The following is an 18,976-nucleotide window of genomic DNA, read 5'->3' on the forward strand; positions in this document are numbered from 1 at the left end:
GACATATTTACAGTTAGTTCCCAATACAACTTCTTATATATTATGTAATTCCATTTTCATGTCATCGTCTCAAACTTCTACTTTATTTATTGTCATTGTGTTCGTAGAGTCAATGGATGCGGGTTCGAGTCCCGCCTCGTGATCGAATTTTTTCTATTCTTTATAAATTTATATTCGTAGAGCTATACGGTATATGCATACCTATGCAATCGCTTTGTCGACAGGTCACAAAATAAACACTTCATTGCACAACAAATGTAGACTAAACAAACGTCGTAACGTGCTTACACCCGTAGCAATATGCATAGATATAATATTACTAGATTTCCGCCCGCGGCTTCGCCCCCGTTTGCAAAGGAAAACCCGCATTATTCCCGTTCCCGTAGGATTTCCGGGATAAAAACTATCCTATGTGCTAATCCAAGTTACCCTCTATATGTGTGCTAAATTTCATTGTAATCGGTTCAGTAGTTTTTACGTGAAAGAGTAACAAACATCCATACATCCATACATCCTTACAAACTTTCGCCTTTATAATATATACTTATTAGATTCTTGCTGTTACTAAATTCACCGTCTGCTTCGAAAAAAATTTTTTTTATGTTTCAGGAGGACCTGCTATTGACTTTAGTTGCATCTAGAATGTTTGCCCTTAGGCACATTAATATTTTTTTCTAACATTTAGTGTCAGAAAATGGACCTTCATGATTCGAAAATTAATAAAACAGAAATAATATTAATTGCGATTGTGAGCGAGCTAGAAAAATAGCTATTTTTTTAACAATTAATTAACACCATACTGTCATCACGAGAAAAGTTTTGTCGCGTTTTTCATACGACAACAAATGGCTTCAAGGTGTGAAGTAATCGATCCATCGATCAATGTATACTTTTCTCACAATAGCACGTACTATGTAATGACAAACTTCATCAATAATAATTTAAGCAAACATCCAGCGCTGTTTTTTAACCGACTTCAAAAAAAGGAGGAGGTTATCAATTCGGCCGGTATGTTTTTTTTTTCTTTTTATGTATGTACACGTACACCGATTACTCCGAGGTTTCTGAACCGATTTACGTGATTCTTTTTTTGTTCGATGCGGGATGGTGTCGAAATGGTCCCATAAAAATTTTATTCGGATAGGCCCATTAGTTTTTTATTTTATGGGCATTTTTGCAAGTGCAAGTTTGAAGTCGGTTGTTTTTAACGCAGTTATCACTTGTCTATCTACCTATTACACAGGTAACATAATGCTATTACCTATTCGTATATCTATATACAAGTATCTACTTAGTATAATCACATTTAAAATGATATAAGTTGTATCAATAAGATATAGGCTCTACTTTTACGCGGCATATTGGAAAATTAAAATAGAATATTTAACCAACCTCTTAATTTCTGTGCAGTTAAATTATTCATTTTACTTTTAGAAGCTACGTCTTTAGTGCGCTGCAGCGCTTTTAAGAATTCGCCAATAATAATTTACTTTGCGAGCGTATGTAAAATTTACTTTTAACATTTACTCTCGTCCGATTTAACTGTTGGCACAGTACCTCACAAACAACTTAAAACTTAATTGTTAAGCAAACAAAAAACAGCTTTTTTAGTTTAGATAACCTACCTTTTTCAACGACTTCGTTTATCGTATAGATTCGATCCTCATTGCTCAGAAAAGACTTCGGGAACAAACACTTGAATGGTGAATTAAATGTTAAATAATTAAATAAGATCTGTGCCTATTCCTGAAAGATTTATCTTTTGGGTTATACGTACAACTTAGACACACTTAAAATATACTTTCTCAGCAAATTTCCATTCAACAAACAAAAATTTAGACCTCATTTGATTACAATATATTTTAGAAGTACTAGACGGGTAGAGAAATAAGCCCAAAAATCTAAGATAGTGTAAAATGCAAAATATTAAGTGATTAGAGTATTCTAGGCACATGTGCAATCAAAACCAAGACGTGCGGTCAACCACACCTCCGCTCGTTACTTACACATGCATGCGAGTGTCTTATTTCTTACAGACCTACTAAATTGTTAATTCATACATGCCGTATTCATTTATTGGAAATCATTTATTAATGAAATATAATTCAATTGAGAAAAACTTTTGCATGGACAAACTGCAAACAACGACTCCAGTAGTCGCTCACAATAGAAGAGGATCTTATTTTCATCGATTAATTACCACGAATATTTTATTATGTGCTCATAGTCTTTGTATCCGAAGTTACGTGTCTACTAAAAAGTGAAAGGTTTGCTGTCTATTTATCCGGATTAATTTTAATAAGGATAATAGGTTGCGATCAGTAAGATTTAAAATGCACGTAGCAAATGCATAGATTCTTATTATTTAATCATCTTTCATAACTCCAGGTTTGTAATTTGTGACATTGAAATAGCTGAAATAAAGCCATATGTCATGTTTATTTACCCAAAACATGTGACGACCTTAATTTGGGATCGCAGTAAAACTATATAATTATATAAGTGCCATAATAATTGTTAGGTTATTGTTCCATCTTTAGCCATGACGTCGACTTGGCTGGTCAGGACAAACATTCACTCAATTATCTAAAGTGTACACGCACTTTTGTTTGTTCAGTGTTATCATACCTTAGACAACAATAATTACAAGGACTTTGCTACTATTTTCTAATGAAAGACGTTAATACTTTTGCGTTAAAGATAATTTGGTTTACGACACTTTAAACAGAAAAAAGAACTTATTTAAAACCTGAATAACTCTATTATTATATATTTCATGATCGCTATAACAATTTATTTTTTAATCTAGGTACTTTGCGCAGTACCGAAAATAGACAATGTCAAAAGAAGAAACTCTACTTCTTGACACTGGCAAGTAGATATTATAATATCTTCTCGCCATGAAGAAAGAAAAAAAACATAGCATAAATTTAGACAAGAACCAGAGGACCTCCATCTTTAGGCACTGCAGACAGCTTGTCATTAACTAACATCCGGTACTTCTAGTCTATGTGTATTTTGGCACTCTTCACCAATATCTCAATTTAATTCTAATGATTAATAGAAACGTAGCTCTTTAATTGCCCCTATAAATAAAATGTTATCCAACTGCTTCACTGCTGCCACTTTTGGGCTGACGGTATAATGAATGAAATATAATAATTGTAGGTTCGTATAGCCACTTAGTTTTTAAGTTGTATGCATAATGGCATTAAACATATGCATATTATGGTCACCTATGTGTTTGTAAATAACATGTTTTTGGCTCATATAAATAGGCATAGTTGAAATGCATGACCAGATCAGGCGACATTTTTGGCATGCACCGTGTGTAATTCGTGCCAGGATGACACTTCCGAAGGCACGTACTAGAAGATTAATTCTGTGACACAAAATAAATGGGTTATATGAGGATAAACCTTTGTTCAGATTTAAAGGTCTTTGGCAGAGTCAAATTTTGTTTCCTTTGTAATATAAATTCAATTCGCAATTAAGCCCGAAGCACACCCGAAGTTTAAATTTACCTTAATGATTTTAATAACATTTTTTTTTTTTTAAATATATAATATAATTTATTCCTGTGGTATTTGTTATTAGAAATTAATTAAAATATTGTACTCATATCAAAGCTGGTCCGACGACGAAGAAAGACGTGCCCAATAATCTCGATTTAGACTTGCAGTAAAACACACATAAGTTTGATGAATAAACGATCCTTATACTCATTCTGTCTTCGTCTAGACAGGCGAGCGATATTGAACAGTTTCCCTCATTTAAAAGACAAAGACCTCGAGATATAATACTAATATACTAGTCGTATCTAAGCATTGACATAAAGTACATAGTATGATATGCAATTATGTAGCTATTCATTGAGAAACCAATCATTTAAGTACGCGATAAAATTAAAGTTTTACTGCAAATTTTTGAAGAGAAACTTCCTTAGATGCGTTGAGAGTAAAATTTAATGTTTGCGGCAAGACTCGTGACAATACCATCACATCATGGAGTAAGGCGACGATTTTAGTATCTCTTGCCAAAGAAGTTTCACTTCTGACACATTCGCTCGGCACACACGCTCCGTTTTTCGTATATGGGTAATAGGTATGGTTTTTATTTAGGACTAGCTTCCGCCCACGACTTTGTACGTGCATCCCCGTTCCCACAAGAATTTCGGGAAATCCTTTCTTAGCGGATGCCTACGTCCTAACATCTACCTGCATGCCTAATTTCAGCCCGATACGTCCAGTGGTTTGGGCTGTGCGTTGATAGATCACTATATCAGTCACCTTGGAGTTTTATATATTATATAGATTATCACTTATAATTATTATGTATATTATAACGCACTTCTAAAGCTCGGAACCCCTCACTACACGTTAGTTGCGCAACTGCCAAAAGCTTTTCGAACTCCCATAGTTTAGGTTATATTGTTATCTATATTACTTATACCACAAATACCAATACATTGAAACGAGTAATAGTTTATGACGGCATAAATCTCACTTGAATCTGTTACCAACCGCTAATAAAATATTATTTATTGATGTACCTTAGCCTGTATCTCAGCTGCGCGCGTCACGTGCGAATTGATAAACCTTTTAAATACGCAAATGTTATGTCAAACCATAAATCAGTATAACGAAATTTTAAATATCCATTTCTTTTGCGCAATTTTGTTTTCAGGAGAAGATACATAATCAGGAGCCAGCCGCAGCGTATCCCAAAAATGGATCATAAAATAATAGACAGATAAATATTCCTGAACTTGCATAAGTTAATAGACGTGGTTCGTCTTGAAAGTTGACTATCCTATTTTAGTTTCATTTGAACTTGGATATTACAAAATAAACTGTTATGCTTTGTTACTGATTTCAATTACTTGAACAACACATAAACAATTTCAAAGTTAAAATCGTTTTATAAACGATTCCAATTTATAGTGCCCATAAGCCCCATGGAGCTATAAATAAGTGAATGTCAGATCGAATTTAGTTTTATAGGATGCTGGAGAGATAAGCGTTAAATTAGAATAGCCTCCTGGTAGAATGCCATGGGCAATCTCGCGAGACTACAACTTTAATGTATGAAATAGACTTTGCTAAAAGGAAAAAGTATACCTACCTATGTTTTTTTTATAGATACAAGTGTGATACAAATTTATCAGTTGTTTAATTATCAAAAAATACTAAGGCAACACTATCAAAAAGTGTCAAAGTCAATCAAAATGTTATTTGAACAGAATTGACGAGGCTCTCTATGGACCCGGCTATTTTATATGTAGTAGGTACCTCATAGTAACTACATAAAATATTATGATATGTTATTTACCTATCTAATTATTTAACCTAAACTAGGTAAGATACTTGAAAGAAAGAAAGTGTAACTGATAAAATTAAAGATTCATGGTTTGTACCTATAATGTTCACGTGCTATCTTCCATAATCCATACTTAATATTATAAACGCGAAAGTAACTCTGTCTGTCTGTCTGTTACTCAATCACGCCTAAACTACTAAACCAATTTTCATGAAATTTGGTATGGAGATATTTTGATACCCGATAAAGGACATAGGCTACTTGAAAATGATTCAATCCCGGAAGTCCCACGGGAACCGGGAACTATGTGGGTTTTTCTTTGACTGCGCGGACGAAGCCCCGGGCGGAAACCTAGTTTTTCTATAAAAGCTTTTTAGCAGATACAACTCGCCTCAAGCTACGTCAGGAAATTGCATACAGTTATAACTTCTTATTAGCACTATTCCAAGTTTATCTCATGAGTCATAATAAGTAATTATTGTAGAGCAAAGATACCTTGTATGATAAACAGCCTCTTGAAAACAGTTCGAGCCAACGCGAGATCATTTGCATACCGCACTTATCTTTGTATCAAATTACAGTAATTGATTCTGACAATATAGGCTTTAAATTAAGACTGTGTTGAATGAAAACAGTTTTGCTTTTCTTGTGCATTGCTGCTCTACAATTAAGATTTGTAACATAAAAGGAAAGCTGGATGAATCAAATTACGAAAAAATAGTAGTTGAGCTAAACATAAATTGATATAGTAACAGTATTTTTATGATTGTAACAAATTAGATGCATGTGCATGCAAATATCATTTTATGTAGTTTAATTTTTTAAAAAGGATAGAAAATAAGCACTGTACTTGTTACCTGATAATTGTTGGATATAATAATATCAATAAGATTAGTGTTTCTCGACAGTTCTTAGAAAAGCACAGATAATGAATGGCAATAAGTACAGAATACAGATCTACACTGACACGCAAGTCACGAAGAAGTTAAAATAATTACTGCATTAGTCACTTTTAGTTTATCTTAGAGATAGGTAATTTCTATTGAATTTTTAATTGACATGGTAAATAGCTAGCTAGGTCCATTCATATTATATACCAATGTAAAAATTTGTAATCATGATTGAATTATAGAATATATAATAGGAATTTTGTATATTAAGGTAAAAAAGACCAATTAATTAGGAATTCAGATCTTAAAAAGGGAATGGCAAATACCTGATGCAGCACATGGTATCCCCTTGTCCGTAAAAATTTCACCAGAGAATTAAACAAGTGTGGAATGCATTTTCTAATAATATTTAATAGATATGCGAAAGTTAGTATACTTAAGCATGTTTGTTACTCTTTCACGAAAAAGCTACTGGACGATTGACGAATATAGATGAAACTTTTCAGTAATGTTAAATGCAGAATATACACATATATAAGCAATAGAAATACTCGATATTGCCGGCTGCTTCATCCACTTGTCAAACCGCGCGGCACAGCAATGTGCCCAGCTATCATGGCCTATACATATAATATAGGTAGAAACTCTTACATAGCATAAGGTAAGAAATATATTATAATACTATAAATTGGACTAGGTACACCATAATTTGTTTCGGAAATAATGACGTACAACAGGACATTGAAACGACCTTGACATAGATTTTTAGATTGGGAAGCTGATTGTTATCGTAAGTCATATAGTTCATAAATACATACCTAGATATAATATATATTTAGATATTATTTGTTATTTGAGTAACCAAAATGGAACGAATATGATTTTTGATTCTATTTTTTTAATAATTAACGCAAAGATGTAAAAATATAAGAAAGTTTCTGTAGGTTCATGTGCTATATATATATACATTTGGCCAGGCCAGGGACTATATATTATAACATCCCCAAAAAACATCATCATAACTTCTCTTTGGTGGGTTTAACACATTTCAATAAAGAATACACTTATTAATTATAAATATATGTGTAACTGTATACTTAGTTACATCCCTATTCGTTAAAACTTTATAAGTAAAACGCAATCATATTTCCATGAATGAATGAGTAGATACTACATGCAAGCTCTAAAGGACATTGACATAGGTCAAAGGTCAAGGTCAAAAGCGATAAGGTAAAAATAATGTAATTAAGTTCAGACAATTTTCTCAAACTAAATATTATGTAACTTATGGACGTTTTCAATTACATATACTTTTACTGTTGAACCTTTTCCTTATAAGTGTAATATTTATAAATACATTTGTAAGAACTTGAGCTTTTGGGAACTGATTTTCAAAATTGTATAATTAAAATAGATTTGCATTGAAACATCTACATCTATTACGCACCTTTTTCGTTCGCCTGTATCCAACGCAAAAACAACAACGTGTCTTCTTTTTACATCACAACACTCTTTACTTTCGTATGTACGTAACGAAAGTGAAAGTGTAAGTTTTTATTTACATGCGCGGTGCAAAAGCTTCGTGACAACTGACGGTAAGGACGCAGGAAGGTCGCCCGCGCTTCTGCGCATGCGTCATGTCTCTTGAATACTATTAGAGTAGGTGCCAACATCCACCACCAGCGCCGGTTTTAGCGAAACCGGCGCGGCCACATCTGGGTTTCGGCAAGTCAGCAGCTTCTTTATTGCCGCCCTAAGCTTTCGCCCAACTGCGCCCTTACCTAACGCCTCATTAATTCAAGAGTGGGTAGGTATAAGCAAAATGACCAATCTTCTATTAGATGATACGTGTAGGTAATATTCAAGACCAAATCTAAAAAATATATATATCAAACTAGATTATAGTTTCGATGATTATTTTTGTTCAAAAAGATAAAATATTAAAATTGACTCGATAAAAAAAAATCACGAAGTTACCTCTAATTTTCACACTTATAATAAACCTTGTATTTGAACGGGCTATGTCAAAGCATTTTGTGTAATTATTACTTTTAGTTTTGGTTTATCACGCTAAAACACTTTTGGCTTTCATTTTTTTCTTGTGATAAAACGTTTGATTTTAAGTATCTCTGACCTCTGTTATTCTGGGTCTTCAGCTTCCTTCATACCAAATTTCATTATTATCGATTCAATAGTATTTGCGTGAAAGAGTAACAAACTCCCTTCATTCAACCTCACAAACTTTCGCATTAGGATTTTGTTCGATTTTATAAATGTGAAATAATGAAATATGGTACAGCCAGCGCCATCTCTTTCAAAATAGTGAAAACACGTGCAATACGAACACAAATACGAAATTCAAGTCAAAACGAGGTAGGTTATATTAAGCTATTGCAATTTGCATAGCTTCTATCGCGGGTCTTGAGCGCGGGGACCGAATCCAGAAATTCCGTAACGAAAAAACCTCACGCTCCCCACTCCGACATGCATGGAGGTGTGGCTTGAAGGCATGCTATGCAATAGCTTTACCGCGGCAGTCCCCGAGTGCCACACGTCTTTTTTTATAATTAATTATTAAATATAGATTGCGAAAAGAAATTAATGTTCATAAAATTTATGAATTTTTGATTAGCTATAATCAGGGGTGGAATATGCATTATTCATTTAATTTGACTGACCGATTGGCTTGGTTGGTAGTGGCCCTGCCTTCCAAGCCAGAGGTCGTGGGTTCGATTCCCACCCGGGGCAAATATTTGTGTGATGAACATAGATGTTTGCTCTGTGTCTGGGTGTTGAATCCATACTAATATTATAAATGCGAAAGTAACTCTGTCTGTTTGTCTGTTACTCAATCACGCCTAAACTACTGAACCAATATGCATGAAATTTGGTATGGAGATATTTTCTACATTTTATTGTGAATGTGTGTGTGAATCTACATTATATGTACCACAGGCGAAGCCGGGGCGGACCAGTCCTCCAAAACGGCTGGACCGATTCTCATGAAATTTTGTGTGCATATCGGGTAGGTCTGAGAATCGGCTAAAATCTATTTTTCATACCCCTAAATGATGAAGGCAGAACGTTTGCCGGGACAGCTAGTAATGTATATGTAATTTCAGTAAGTTTTTAATTAATTTTTTAAATTTTCAAGACTTAACGAGAGCCTTATAACGTCCATATAATATATAATGTTTAATTTTAAATAAATTAAAATGTTTTTAATAATATACTTACCCACATCTTTATAATTTTTAATATACATTTATTATGATCGTGTGTTTGTCACTTAACTCTTCTTAAACGGCTGGACTGATCTTAATCATTTTTTCATCAGTTAGATTCAAAAATGTTTTTGTAATTTGCAATTTGCGGGCTTAGCAGAAATTAGAAAAATAATAAATTACCTTCATCGTCGTCGTTTTTAATTGAATTTCTCGTATTTTAGTCATTTTAGAAAAATAAAAATGCAAATTAGATCAGAATCAAATTGTATAATGTAGGTTTATCAGATACCTACTCTTTCTAAGTAAATGTATTTTGAATATCTTTAAGTTGGGTCGGTGTAGATCCACCAGTTTCAGTGAGGATTCTGTTCTGCTACCACAGAAATTACAAAATTTGCAACAATAAAAAATAGTAAGTTACAACTAAAAAGATAACCAATAGATAATTACTAAAATTCACAAATAGGTACTAAAATATTTAATGTAATCATACTGTCCTATTTATTTCACCTTCAATCAAAGTTTGAGAAAAAATCCTAACCTACAACAATGAACAGATACATTACAAAAATTATAGGGTAGGGTAGTAGTAGCCTAAATAATAATATCCTAGTTGGAATGAAAAACATAAAATAGAGCAGGAGAAGTCATTTTAATAATTATCAAAGAATCTATTGCTGTTCATGGCACATCTAAAATTAAATGTGCTCATGCCACCGTAACATAGCATCTCATATAACACAATTGTTACCAACATACAATAATATGGCCACAGGCGCTGCATAACAAGACAATATAACCTATTTCCTGCTCCACCCTTTTTTGTAATACACAAAACTTAAATAGCATAAAAATTATTCAAAAAACAAACTGAAGTGACTGTGTAGTTAGGTTAATGCGGAGATACAAAGTAAAAATCAATAGTAACAAGCTCGTTTTATAATTTTATTCATGTAAATTTGCAGATATAATTAATACAAATTATGGTCATGTAAATCGGGATCTATGTTAAATAATAATATAACTATATCAACTGGTTAAGGTCACTGTATCACGCTGCCTCTGTATTAACTCCAACCATTGTAAATTTAAGTGACTCATCAAATATAAAAAGGCAGTCTCGGAATTGTGGTATTACAAATACTGTCTTACTTTCTAGTTTACATTATGAGATTTTTGTGATAGTGATAAAAGACAAACTTAAACTATGTGAAATATCTACTACCTGAATGGCTACAGTATACATGCTCGACATCTTAAGGTTTCTCACATTAAGAGTGGCTTTAGTGCATTACTAAATCAACTAATAAATTCCTAAAGGTTAATGTGATAAAACCTATATTGTCTATCATCATACATCACAATTTTTACTACAGCTATCTGTACAATTTTGGTAATTGGTGTTATCTGAATGCCAATAATGCTCATCTAATTTGATGCACTACATTTGAGCAGCAGGTGTATTATATACATTGCTACTTTAATATACTATATCTCTTTATCAGCATCAATTATATTGTACATAATTTATGGAATCAAGGACAGCTAACAATACAAGTACAAATGAAACCATTCACAAACAAATCCATAAATAAACTTTTGATTAAAACATAAAACATTGAAATAGTAAGTTGACACTACTGATTTTATGAATGTTAACAATCATTCATACATCAAAGAGAGCAGCTTCAATTATCCTCAGATTCAGTTTGTTCTTGTTTGGCCAGCTTCAGCCAGGGGTGCTGAAGGCACTCATATGCAGTGGCTCGCCGATTTGGATCAAAATCTAACATAGGTTTTAAGAAATCAGCGAATTCTTCTGCATCACTCTGACTCCATTCATATTTTTCAGTTAATACAGATACTAATCCCCACGGTTTCAGGCCAGTTATATTTCTCAATTCACCCTTTTTATTGAAGAATATTTTTGAATATTTCCCAGATGCAGCAATCCTCTTGGGAATGTCACCTAATAGCTCGATTATATGAGCTAGATGATCTTCATCTCGACTATATCCTTCTCCAGAATGAGGTTCAAAAAGATAATCTCCTGTTGCTAATTCAAATGCCATACATGCGGTACTCCAAATGTCAGCTGATGTTCCATAGCCAGCACTGAGTAAAACCTCTAATGACCTATATTGCCGGGTCTGTATGTCTTCTGTGAAGTGGCGGTGAACCCAGCAAGCATTGCCTAAATCTGCAATCTTTACTTCAACATCACAAATATCAAATGCAGGGTCAGGTCTTTTATCAAGAGATTTTTTATTTTGAGAATTAAAGGATGGTGGTGTGTCAGTCATTTCTCCTTCTGACATTGGAGTGCCTGCATCATCACCACAGCTGTACTGCTTAGTTCTCACTTGCACAGCATCTGCGTCAGTATCAAACGCCTCCTCATCAGCTCTTTGATTATCATTGCACCCATTTACTGTAGAATCATTTTCAGATCGAGTCTCTACAACACTCACCTCATCTGGAGTTTGGGGTGATTCATCATTATCTTGGGACATGGGTGCAGACTCACTATTATTTGTAACCTTTTTCTGCTCTTCCATTTCTTCAATTTGTTCCATTTGCTTTTTAAGTAGCATAGATTGGCGTTTTGCCTTTTTCTTTAACTTCTTTTTTTTATTTCTACTCATTTTACCTGTTACAACTTGCTCTTGAAATTCCTTTGGTGCCGTACTAATCAGAGAATGAGGTAATCTGAGACCCAAGGAATGTAATTCTGTTGCTTCAGCCGCTAATTTGCGAATATAGGACTCGTCAACACATACTAACACATTTTCTGGCTTAATATCAGTGTGAATTATCTTACACTTTGTATGAAGATAATCCAAGCCTTCTAAAACTTGTCGTATTATAGTTTTAACATTTTCTCGAGGTATTCCTCTGTAGTTGGATTTTAATATCAACTTCAAAAGATGATGACCTAGAACCTCAAACACCATACATACATGGGTGCCATTTACACCTGTAATTTTAAAATCATTTAATAATTGAACAGTTTTATTCCTTTTTGGATCAGTAGGGTCGCTGTCGCGGACAGCTTTAAGTATTTTAATTTCGTCTAGAGCTGTTTCTGTGAAATGCGGCGCTGACTTGACTACTTTCAGAGCGACGAATCGCTTATCGACAAGATCCCAACAGAGCCATACCGTTGAAAAATGACCCCATCCCAACTTCCTAGTGACGTGGTAGCGATTTAGGAATAAGTCTCCGATTTTGACAGGATGGTAACCACCCTTACAATAGTCGGCACTATCTTCTTGTTCCTCGTCATCACTAGCATATTGTTCGTCATCATCCTCTTCAATCGTTTCATTGGAAGAACTGTGTGTTGGTTCGAGGCGATTCTGATTTTGATTGCGCACCCCGTTCCCTTGTACACCAGCGCCGTGATCCTCCTCTCGATTTTTCTTCTTCCCCAATTTGTGACGTTTCTTTTTCGCCTGAATGGCGAGTACTCTCCTATTTACATCTGATTTAGAACTCATTTAGTAAATTACAACACTTTCAACCAGTTCGATCTAAGTAAATTTATCTTTTCATCTCAATCTTTTTGTTTGAGTATGGCGGCCGGTTGCAGACAGAACAAAATGCGTTCGAACATGAAAATCTCTAATGTTACCATTGCTAAATATCCAAAAATAGACAGATAACATTTATATTGATAGATTCATATTGATTTTCTTGATTGTATTATATTTTTTTATCGATTTGTTGATTCAAATAATTTGTTTTATGATGGTAAATAGTAAATACGGATCACTTGACTATAATGAATTTGATTATTTGAAATAAATATTGATAATCATTGTTGATGTGGACAGTGGAAGGAATTGTACCTAATTATTCAGACTGTTATGAAATTATGAATTCATCAGTTTTTAGAGCGGCCGTACACTGACGGCTTCAAGCAGTTGAGACCGACTGCTTGAAGCCGCAACCGCGCAGTGAATTGACATTCATTCACTGCCGTACTGCTCGTGCAGTCGCGATCGTTTCAAAGTTCAAGCCGTCAACTGCGCGGTTGGTAGCGACAGCTCAAGCCGTCAACGACCGACACCGACCGCTCGAGCAGTCCCTGTACGTGGCTCAGCCATTAACTGCTCGAGCTGCCCGAGTACGGCCGCCTTTACTTTATTAACAAACCTTTAGAGAACGTTCTGTGTAAGTAGGTATTTGACCCGGGATCAAATCGAAATAAATAAAGAATATTATAGCATAAGTGACTCAGAAAAAAAAGGTACCTATCTTTCTGCTGGTAAAAGAATTTTTCAAATCAGTCGAGTAATTATTGTGTGAACTGAATACATTACCAGTATACAATACAATAATATTATTATTCTAATAAAAAATTTAAAAACATGCTTAACCTCATAATCTGAACATTTGTTATTTGTATGTAAGTACATAACTAGTTACATAGTTTTAAAATGTTAATTATTTTGTAATAGTTCTTCAAGCAACACAATAATCTATGAGATTTTCTGTTAATCGTATGTCGCGTATAGGATATTTTTTTTTAAGAAAAAAGGTAGTTAACACAGACAAACAAATATTATAGATATTATTTCTTTAATAAAATACATAACTAAAATGTAATGCCTAGCACTGTAACCACGGAACTACATTGAAGAATGATATATATCAATGTTATATTGGTAATGTTACTCAAACATATACCTATATAATCTAAGTATGTACCTATACACATTCATAATTTAACTAATTATTATTTTATCGTTTTTGGAGTTATAGATGGCTTTTGAGATTTATTATTTTCTTTTTCTTCTCGACAAGACATTCGTTTAACAGGGATTATAATCAGACCACCTAGGGTAATAAATAGTCCTGCCACATAAAAGGCAGCAGAAAAGCCAAATATTTTTTTTAACATGCCTGCCACAGGTGCACTAAATAAACTTCCGCAGCCTTGGAACAATAATAAAATTCCCGTGGCGTTTGTCAAATTATCTAAGCCAAAAATAGATACAATTATTAAGCTTCTTAATGATGCCGTACAAGATGCAAAAAATCCAAATAAAAAACAGTACAGATATTGAAAATATAAATTAAATGATAAGTTTGAAAGCATTGTAGCAATACCTGCTGTTGCAAGTGAAAAAGAAAATATTTTTAAAGGTTCTACCTTAATAGCTAAAGCGCCTAATATTAATCTTCCAGCAGCGTTTGAGAATCCAATAACACTTACAAATAAAGTACAATGTTCAGCGGGCATACCAGCACTTTCATTTCTTATTCTTAAAAAATTGTAAGGGACTAAATATCCGATGTACACAAAAAATCCAGATAAACAAAGTAATAAAAATGAATTTCTTTTTAATAATTTAGGATCCATCATAGTAGCTAAAACTCGTCGAGCAGCTGTTGTAAAAACACCTCTGCGTTCCCGTAAATCTACAGCTGTTGCCGCCCGCGATACAGCTAATTGATATTCAAGTCCAGTCTTTTCAGTCGTTGTATCCATTACACTTTTTTGGTAGGCTGGTAATTTTTCCAATTTTCCATCATAAAATACATCATCTCGATACATGGGTCTTGACTCTGGAATGTGCTCTTCCCACTGGCATAAACGTCCCCAACAACTCGTCTTTTTCGGTTTCTCTACATTAACATTTAGTTCAATAGTTTTCTTTGCCTTATCTTGAACACTAGTCTTCGACATTATTGACTGCACTTGTTTTAACTGCCTAGGACTAATGCCACCTTGCGGTGCATTCGCAGTTAATGTAATTTTAGATACGGTCGCCGTGGACGGTCCAGGCTGTGTGGATGGTGTTGCTGTTGCATCTTCAACTACTGCTGCAGCTGTAGGAAAATTAGAATTGGAAGCCGCGCCAAACAAGCGTTCTGTAGTAGTTGGCATAATACCTTCAGTTTTAGTGCGAGATGATGAAGCTTTTAAAGCAGCTGCTGATAAATTTGGTAAATAAGTCACAGTACGAGTTGGATCTTCTGTAGTTTTTACAACAGTGAAAGACAATAAGGGCTGGTATGCCATGCCTAAGAAAAAAATTATCCCGAAGAGCCCGGAATGAAATAAAGTTGCGGCACGCCATCCAGCAAGTTTTGATAAATATGCATTTAAAGGTGATAATAACATAATACCAAGACTTGAACCAGTAGTAGTAATTGCCAACGCTATGGACCTTAATTTTTCAAAATAAAATCCCACAACGAGTCCAGATGCCATATTAATTAGACAATAACCAAAACCCGCAAAAAACCCATAAAAAACACAAAGAGACGTAAAATTTGTGGAAAAATATGATGTCAGTAAAGAAAATGAACTAATTATCGAACCTGACATTGCACATGCTCTGAATCCAAACCTATTTATTAGAGCAGAAGCTAAAGGACCGCACATAAAGTAAATAGAAAGGGCAATGGAATTTACTATGGGTAAAGTTGAGATAGGCATATTCAAATCTACAGACATATCATTAAGTAAACTACCGAAGGTAAATGCTACTCCGTCTAGTATAAATATAGATAAAAAAGCAGCAGCAACGACAACCCAGCCATAGCCTCCTTCTTGGGGAACTGATATTTGTGCAGCAATTTCAGTTTCTTCTCCACCTTCGAGGTTATCTGGCCTACTGACAACTCTACTTGGTGTAAATATTGTACTTTTTTTGTTTTCATTTTTCACCAAAATAGGTTTAGGTGGCATTACTTTGTATCAATTAAACTCGCAGTTCCCTTATTTTCTACTAGACTTTTGTCATTTTAATGGAGTGTTTCTGACATGCATTTAACATGCTCTTTTCATAATAGCAAGTTATCCCTCATTGGTTTTGATAATGTTTATAATAAGTAACCAGACTTAGGTTGAATTGGTAAATGGAAATATACTTAGCACACCTTCATCTAAATAAAATTCTATTAGAGTACTTCAAGGCTGTGAAAATGGTGTCATCTGGTGTCATGAATTATTATTCTCCAAAGATAAGAGGAATTGATGTTTTCAAAAAATTTCAAACGTGTCAAAAAAGTACTTATGAAATGTAAAGCTTCTCTTTATATTCTAGGAGGTAGCAACGTTGACAAGTGAGCATTTTAGTATAGTTGGTTCTTTGATATGCTGTTCCTCTTGCTATTTCGGTTACAGTCCGGGCTGTCTGGCTGGCCGCAGTGGTTGCGTTTATTAGTGCGCATCTTATCTGCACAGGAAAATATCCTTAATTTAAAGTCATTTTTTAACGCGTAATTTTTAATCTTTTGCCTTTAGATAGATCCATCAGACATAATTTTTTTATTGCAAGACGTTTTTTTCGTTGTAAAATAGGTGCCAGACGCAATTTTTATTTCAAAATAATTAAAATATCATCGAAATAAGTGAAATTCCATCAACATGAGTCCCAGTGAAGGATAAGTAATCACTGTGTTACTTATACTATATATAATATTCATTTTACTATTTACAGTTTTTTTGCAACAATCTACCATATCGCCTCCTTTCTCCCAACGAACCTCAAATAGGACGTTAATGTAAACTTGATAAAAACCAAATATCATCAAGAAATTAAAGACTTTTTAACGGATTTTAAACGCGATTTATTCATTGTATTATTTTCCCAAGTCTTTAATTTCAAAATGTATAATACTCGCGTAAAATCAAACACTAGAAAATACAAATATCATCAAATTCATATTTATACCCAAAAGTGTAATAAATATGAAACCATCTATTAAAAATATTAGTTTACTAATTATTCAATATAAGTATTAAAAAAGGATAATATAATATAAATAATAAAGTTATTACTTACCTTTTAAGCGGACTCATGTTGATGTAATTTCACTTATTTCGATGACATTTTAGTTATTTTGAAATAAAAATTGCGTATGGCACCTATTTTACAACGAAAAAAACGTCTTGCAATAAAAAAATTATGTCTGATGGATCTATCTAAAGGCAAAAGATTAAAAATTACGCGTTAAAAAATGACTTTAAATTAAGGATATTTTCCTGTGCAGATAAGATGCGCACTAATAAACGCAACCACTGCGGCCAGCCAGACAGCCCGGACTCTAACCGAAATAGCAAGAGAAACAGTATATCAAAAACCCAACTATACTAAAATGACTTTTTTTTAAACGTTGCTAGCTCCCGTACTATCACAAGAATACTTTTACGAATACTTTAATATGTCAATTTAATAGTTCTATCGGCATCTCATTAACAATATGCACTTTTTCTAATTTGACTATACAGGGTGGAAGGTTAAGATGGGGCATGAAGGGCCCGTTGTAGCTACATGAAAACGTTCTTAGGAGACTATCCTTAAATTCTTGAGAAATTTTAATCTGCATTCACAGATTTTTGAAAAATGGTACGGTCAGCAAGGAAATCGGCAGTTTTTTAAAAAAAATTTTTTGATGCCAATCGATCCAGTTTCTCATGGGGATCAAAACACTCTAAAAGACCAACTGAGGTATGAGTACTAGAAAAGTCAGAAATCGTGAAAAACTATTTTCATTCATGAACAAGTAAAAAGACAAAGGCACAGCAACATAACATGCCAGCGACGCAAAGGTAAGGTTAGGTCCAATCAAGTGGTATTGGTACAGATTTACGAAGGCACCCTGAACTCCGAAATCTACAACAACACCATTTTGAAAAATCTTGAGGATGTATTAGACGATTTACCACTGTCAGAATTGCGAAAAATTTATTTTCAACAAGATGGTGCTCCACCTCACAAGTCACAACAGTCGTCAAACGCGCTCATACCTAAATGAACAATTTGGGGCACAATGGATTGGCACACATGGTCCCATCCGGCCACTCTGGCCGCCCCGTAGCCCCAACTTGACACCTCTAGATTTTTTCATCTGGGGTTATGTAAAGAATGAAATTTATAAAAGATCATACAACAATGCTCAAGAACTAAAAGATTCACTTTCTGCAATACTTTACGTAATTCACCCAAATAAGTTGTCGGCTGCTACGCGCTCAGTAGTAAAACGAGCAAACCTATGTTTACGTCAAAACGGTGACCACTTTGAACATCTCATATCATAAGTTTTATGTAAATTATTTCAGAAATTCTGGAATTATCACCACTTTAAATGTTGTTTTTTGTTATTATTTTGTTATTTTTTATTTTCTTTGACAACCGTTTAATTAAATTAATGTTTCTTCTTATTATCAGTATGTGTTTTAATAATCAGAAACAAAAAATATTGAAGCCTGAAAATCTCTTTGGAGTTTTCTATTAGCGCATCTTTGTTGAATCACTTATTTTCTTAGTGAATGTGTGGAAATAGTTTTTCGCGATTTCTGACTTTTCTAGTACTCATACCTTAGTTGGTCTTTTAGAGTGTTTTGATCCCCATGAGAAACTGGATCGATTGGCATCAAAAAAATTTTTTTTTTAAACTGCCGATTTCCTCGCTGACCGTACATTTTTTCAAAAATCTGTGAATGCAGATTAAAATTTCTCAAGAATTTAAGGATAGTCTCCTAAGAACGTTTTCATGTAGCTACAACGGTTAAGGTACCTG

General features: G+C 33.9%; 3 protein-coding genes across 3 annotated transcripts in view; all 3 read right to left on the reverse strand.

Moving 5' to 3' along the window:
* The window catches only part of LOC123694165 (glycogen-binding subunit 76A), a 61,434-nt gene extending 53,619 nt beyond the window's left edge, over window positions 1-7,815 (reverse strand). Inside the window, exon 1 of the mRNA XM_045639502.1 lies at window positions 7,657-7,815. The gene's annotated coding sequence lies outside the window, so the exon portion shown is untranslated. The remainder of the gene's footprint in view (window positions 1-7,656) is intronic.
* A 2,254-nt stretch (window positions 7,816-10,069) lies between these two features.
* On the reverse strand, window positions 10,070-13,051 carry LOC123694339 (SRSF protein kinase 3). Its single transcript, XM_045639748.1, has one exon. It carries the CDS (start codon window positions 12,934-12,936, stop codon window positions 11,125-11,127), a length of 1,812 nt encoding a protein of 603 aa, XP_045495704.1. The 5' UTR covers window positions 12,937-13,051; the 3' UTR covers window positions 10,070-11,124.
* Window positions 13,052-14,057: 1,006 nt separating this feature from the next.
* On the reverse strand, window positions 14,058-16,483 carry LOC123694337. Its single transcript, XM_045639747.1, has one exon. It carries the CDS (start codon window positions 16,137-16,139, stop codon window positions 14,178-14,180), a length of 1,962 nt encoding a protein of 653 aa, XP_045495703.1. The 5' UTR covers window positions 16,140-16,483; the 3' UTR covers window positions 14,058-14,177.
* Window positions 16,484-18,976: the final 2,493 nt, after the last annotated feature.

This window comes from Colias croceus, chromosome 9, assembly GCF_905220415.1.
Source record: "Colias croceus chromosome 9, ilColCroc2.1".
Lineage (NCBI taxonomy): Eukaryota > Metazoa > Arthropoda > Insecta > Lepidoptera > Pieridae > Colias > Colias croceus.

Bases quoted from the DNA above. Each gene is read 5' to 3' on its own strand.
- LOC123694339 (XM_045639748.1), bottom strand. From the start codon at position 12,936: ATGAGTTCTAAATCAGATGTAAATAGGAGAGTACTCGCCATTCAGGCG.
- LOC123694337 (XM_045639747.1), bottom strand. From the start codon at position 16,139: ATGCCACCTAAACCTATTTTGGTGAAAAATGAAAACAAAAAAAGTACA.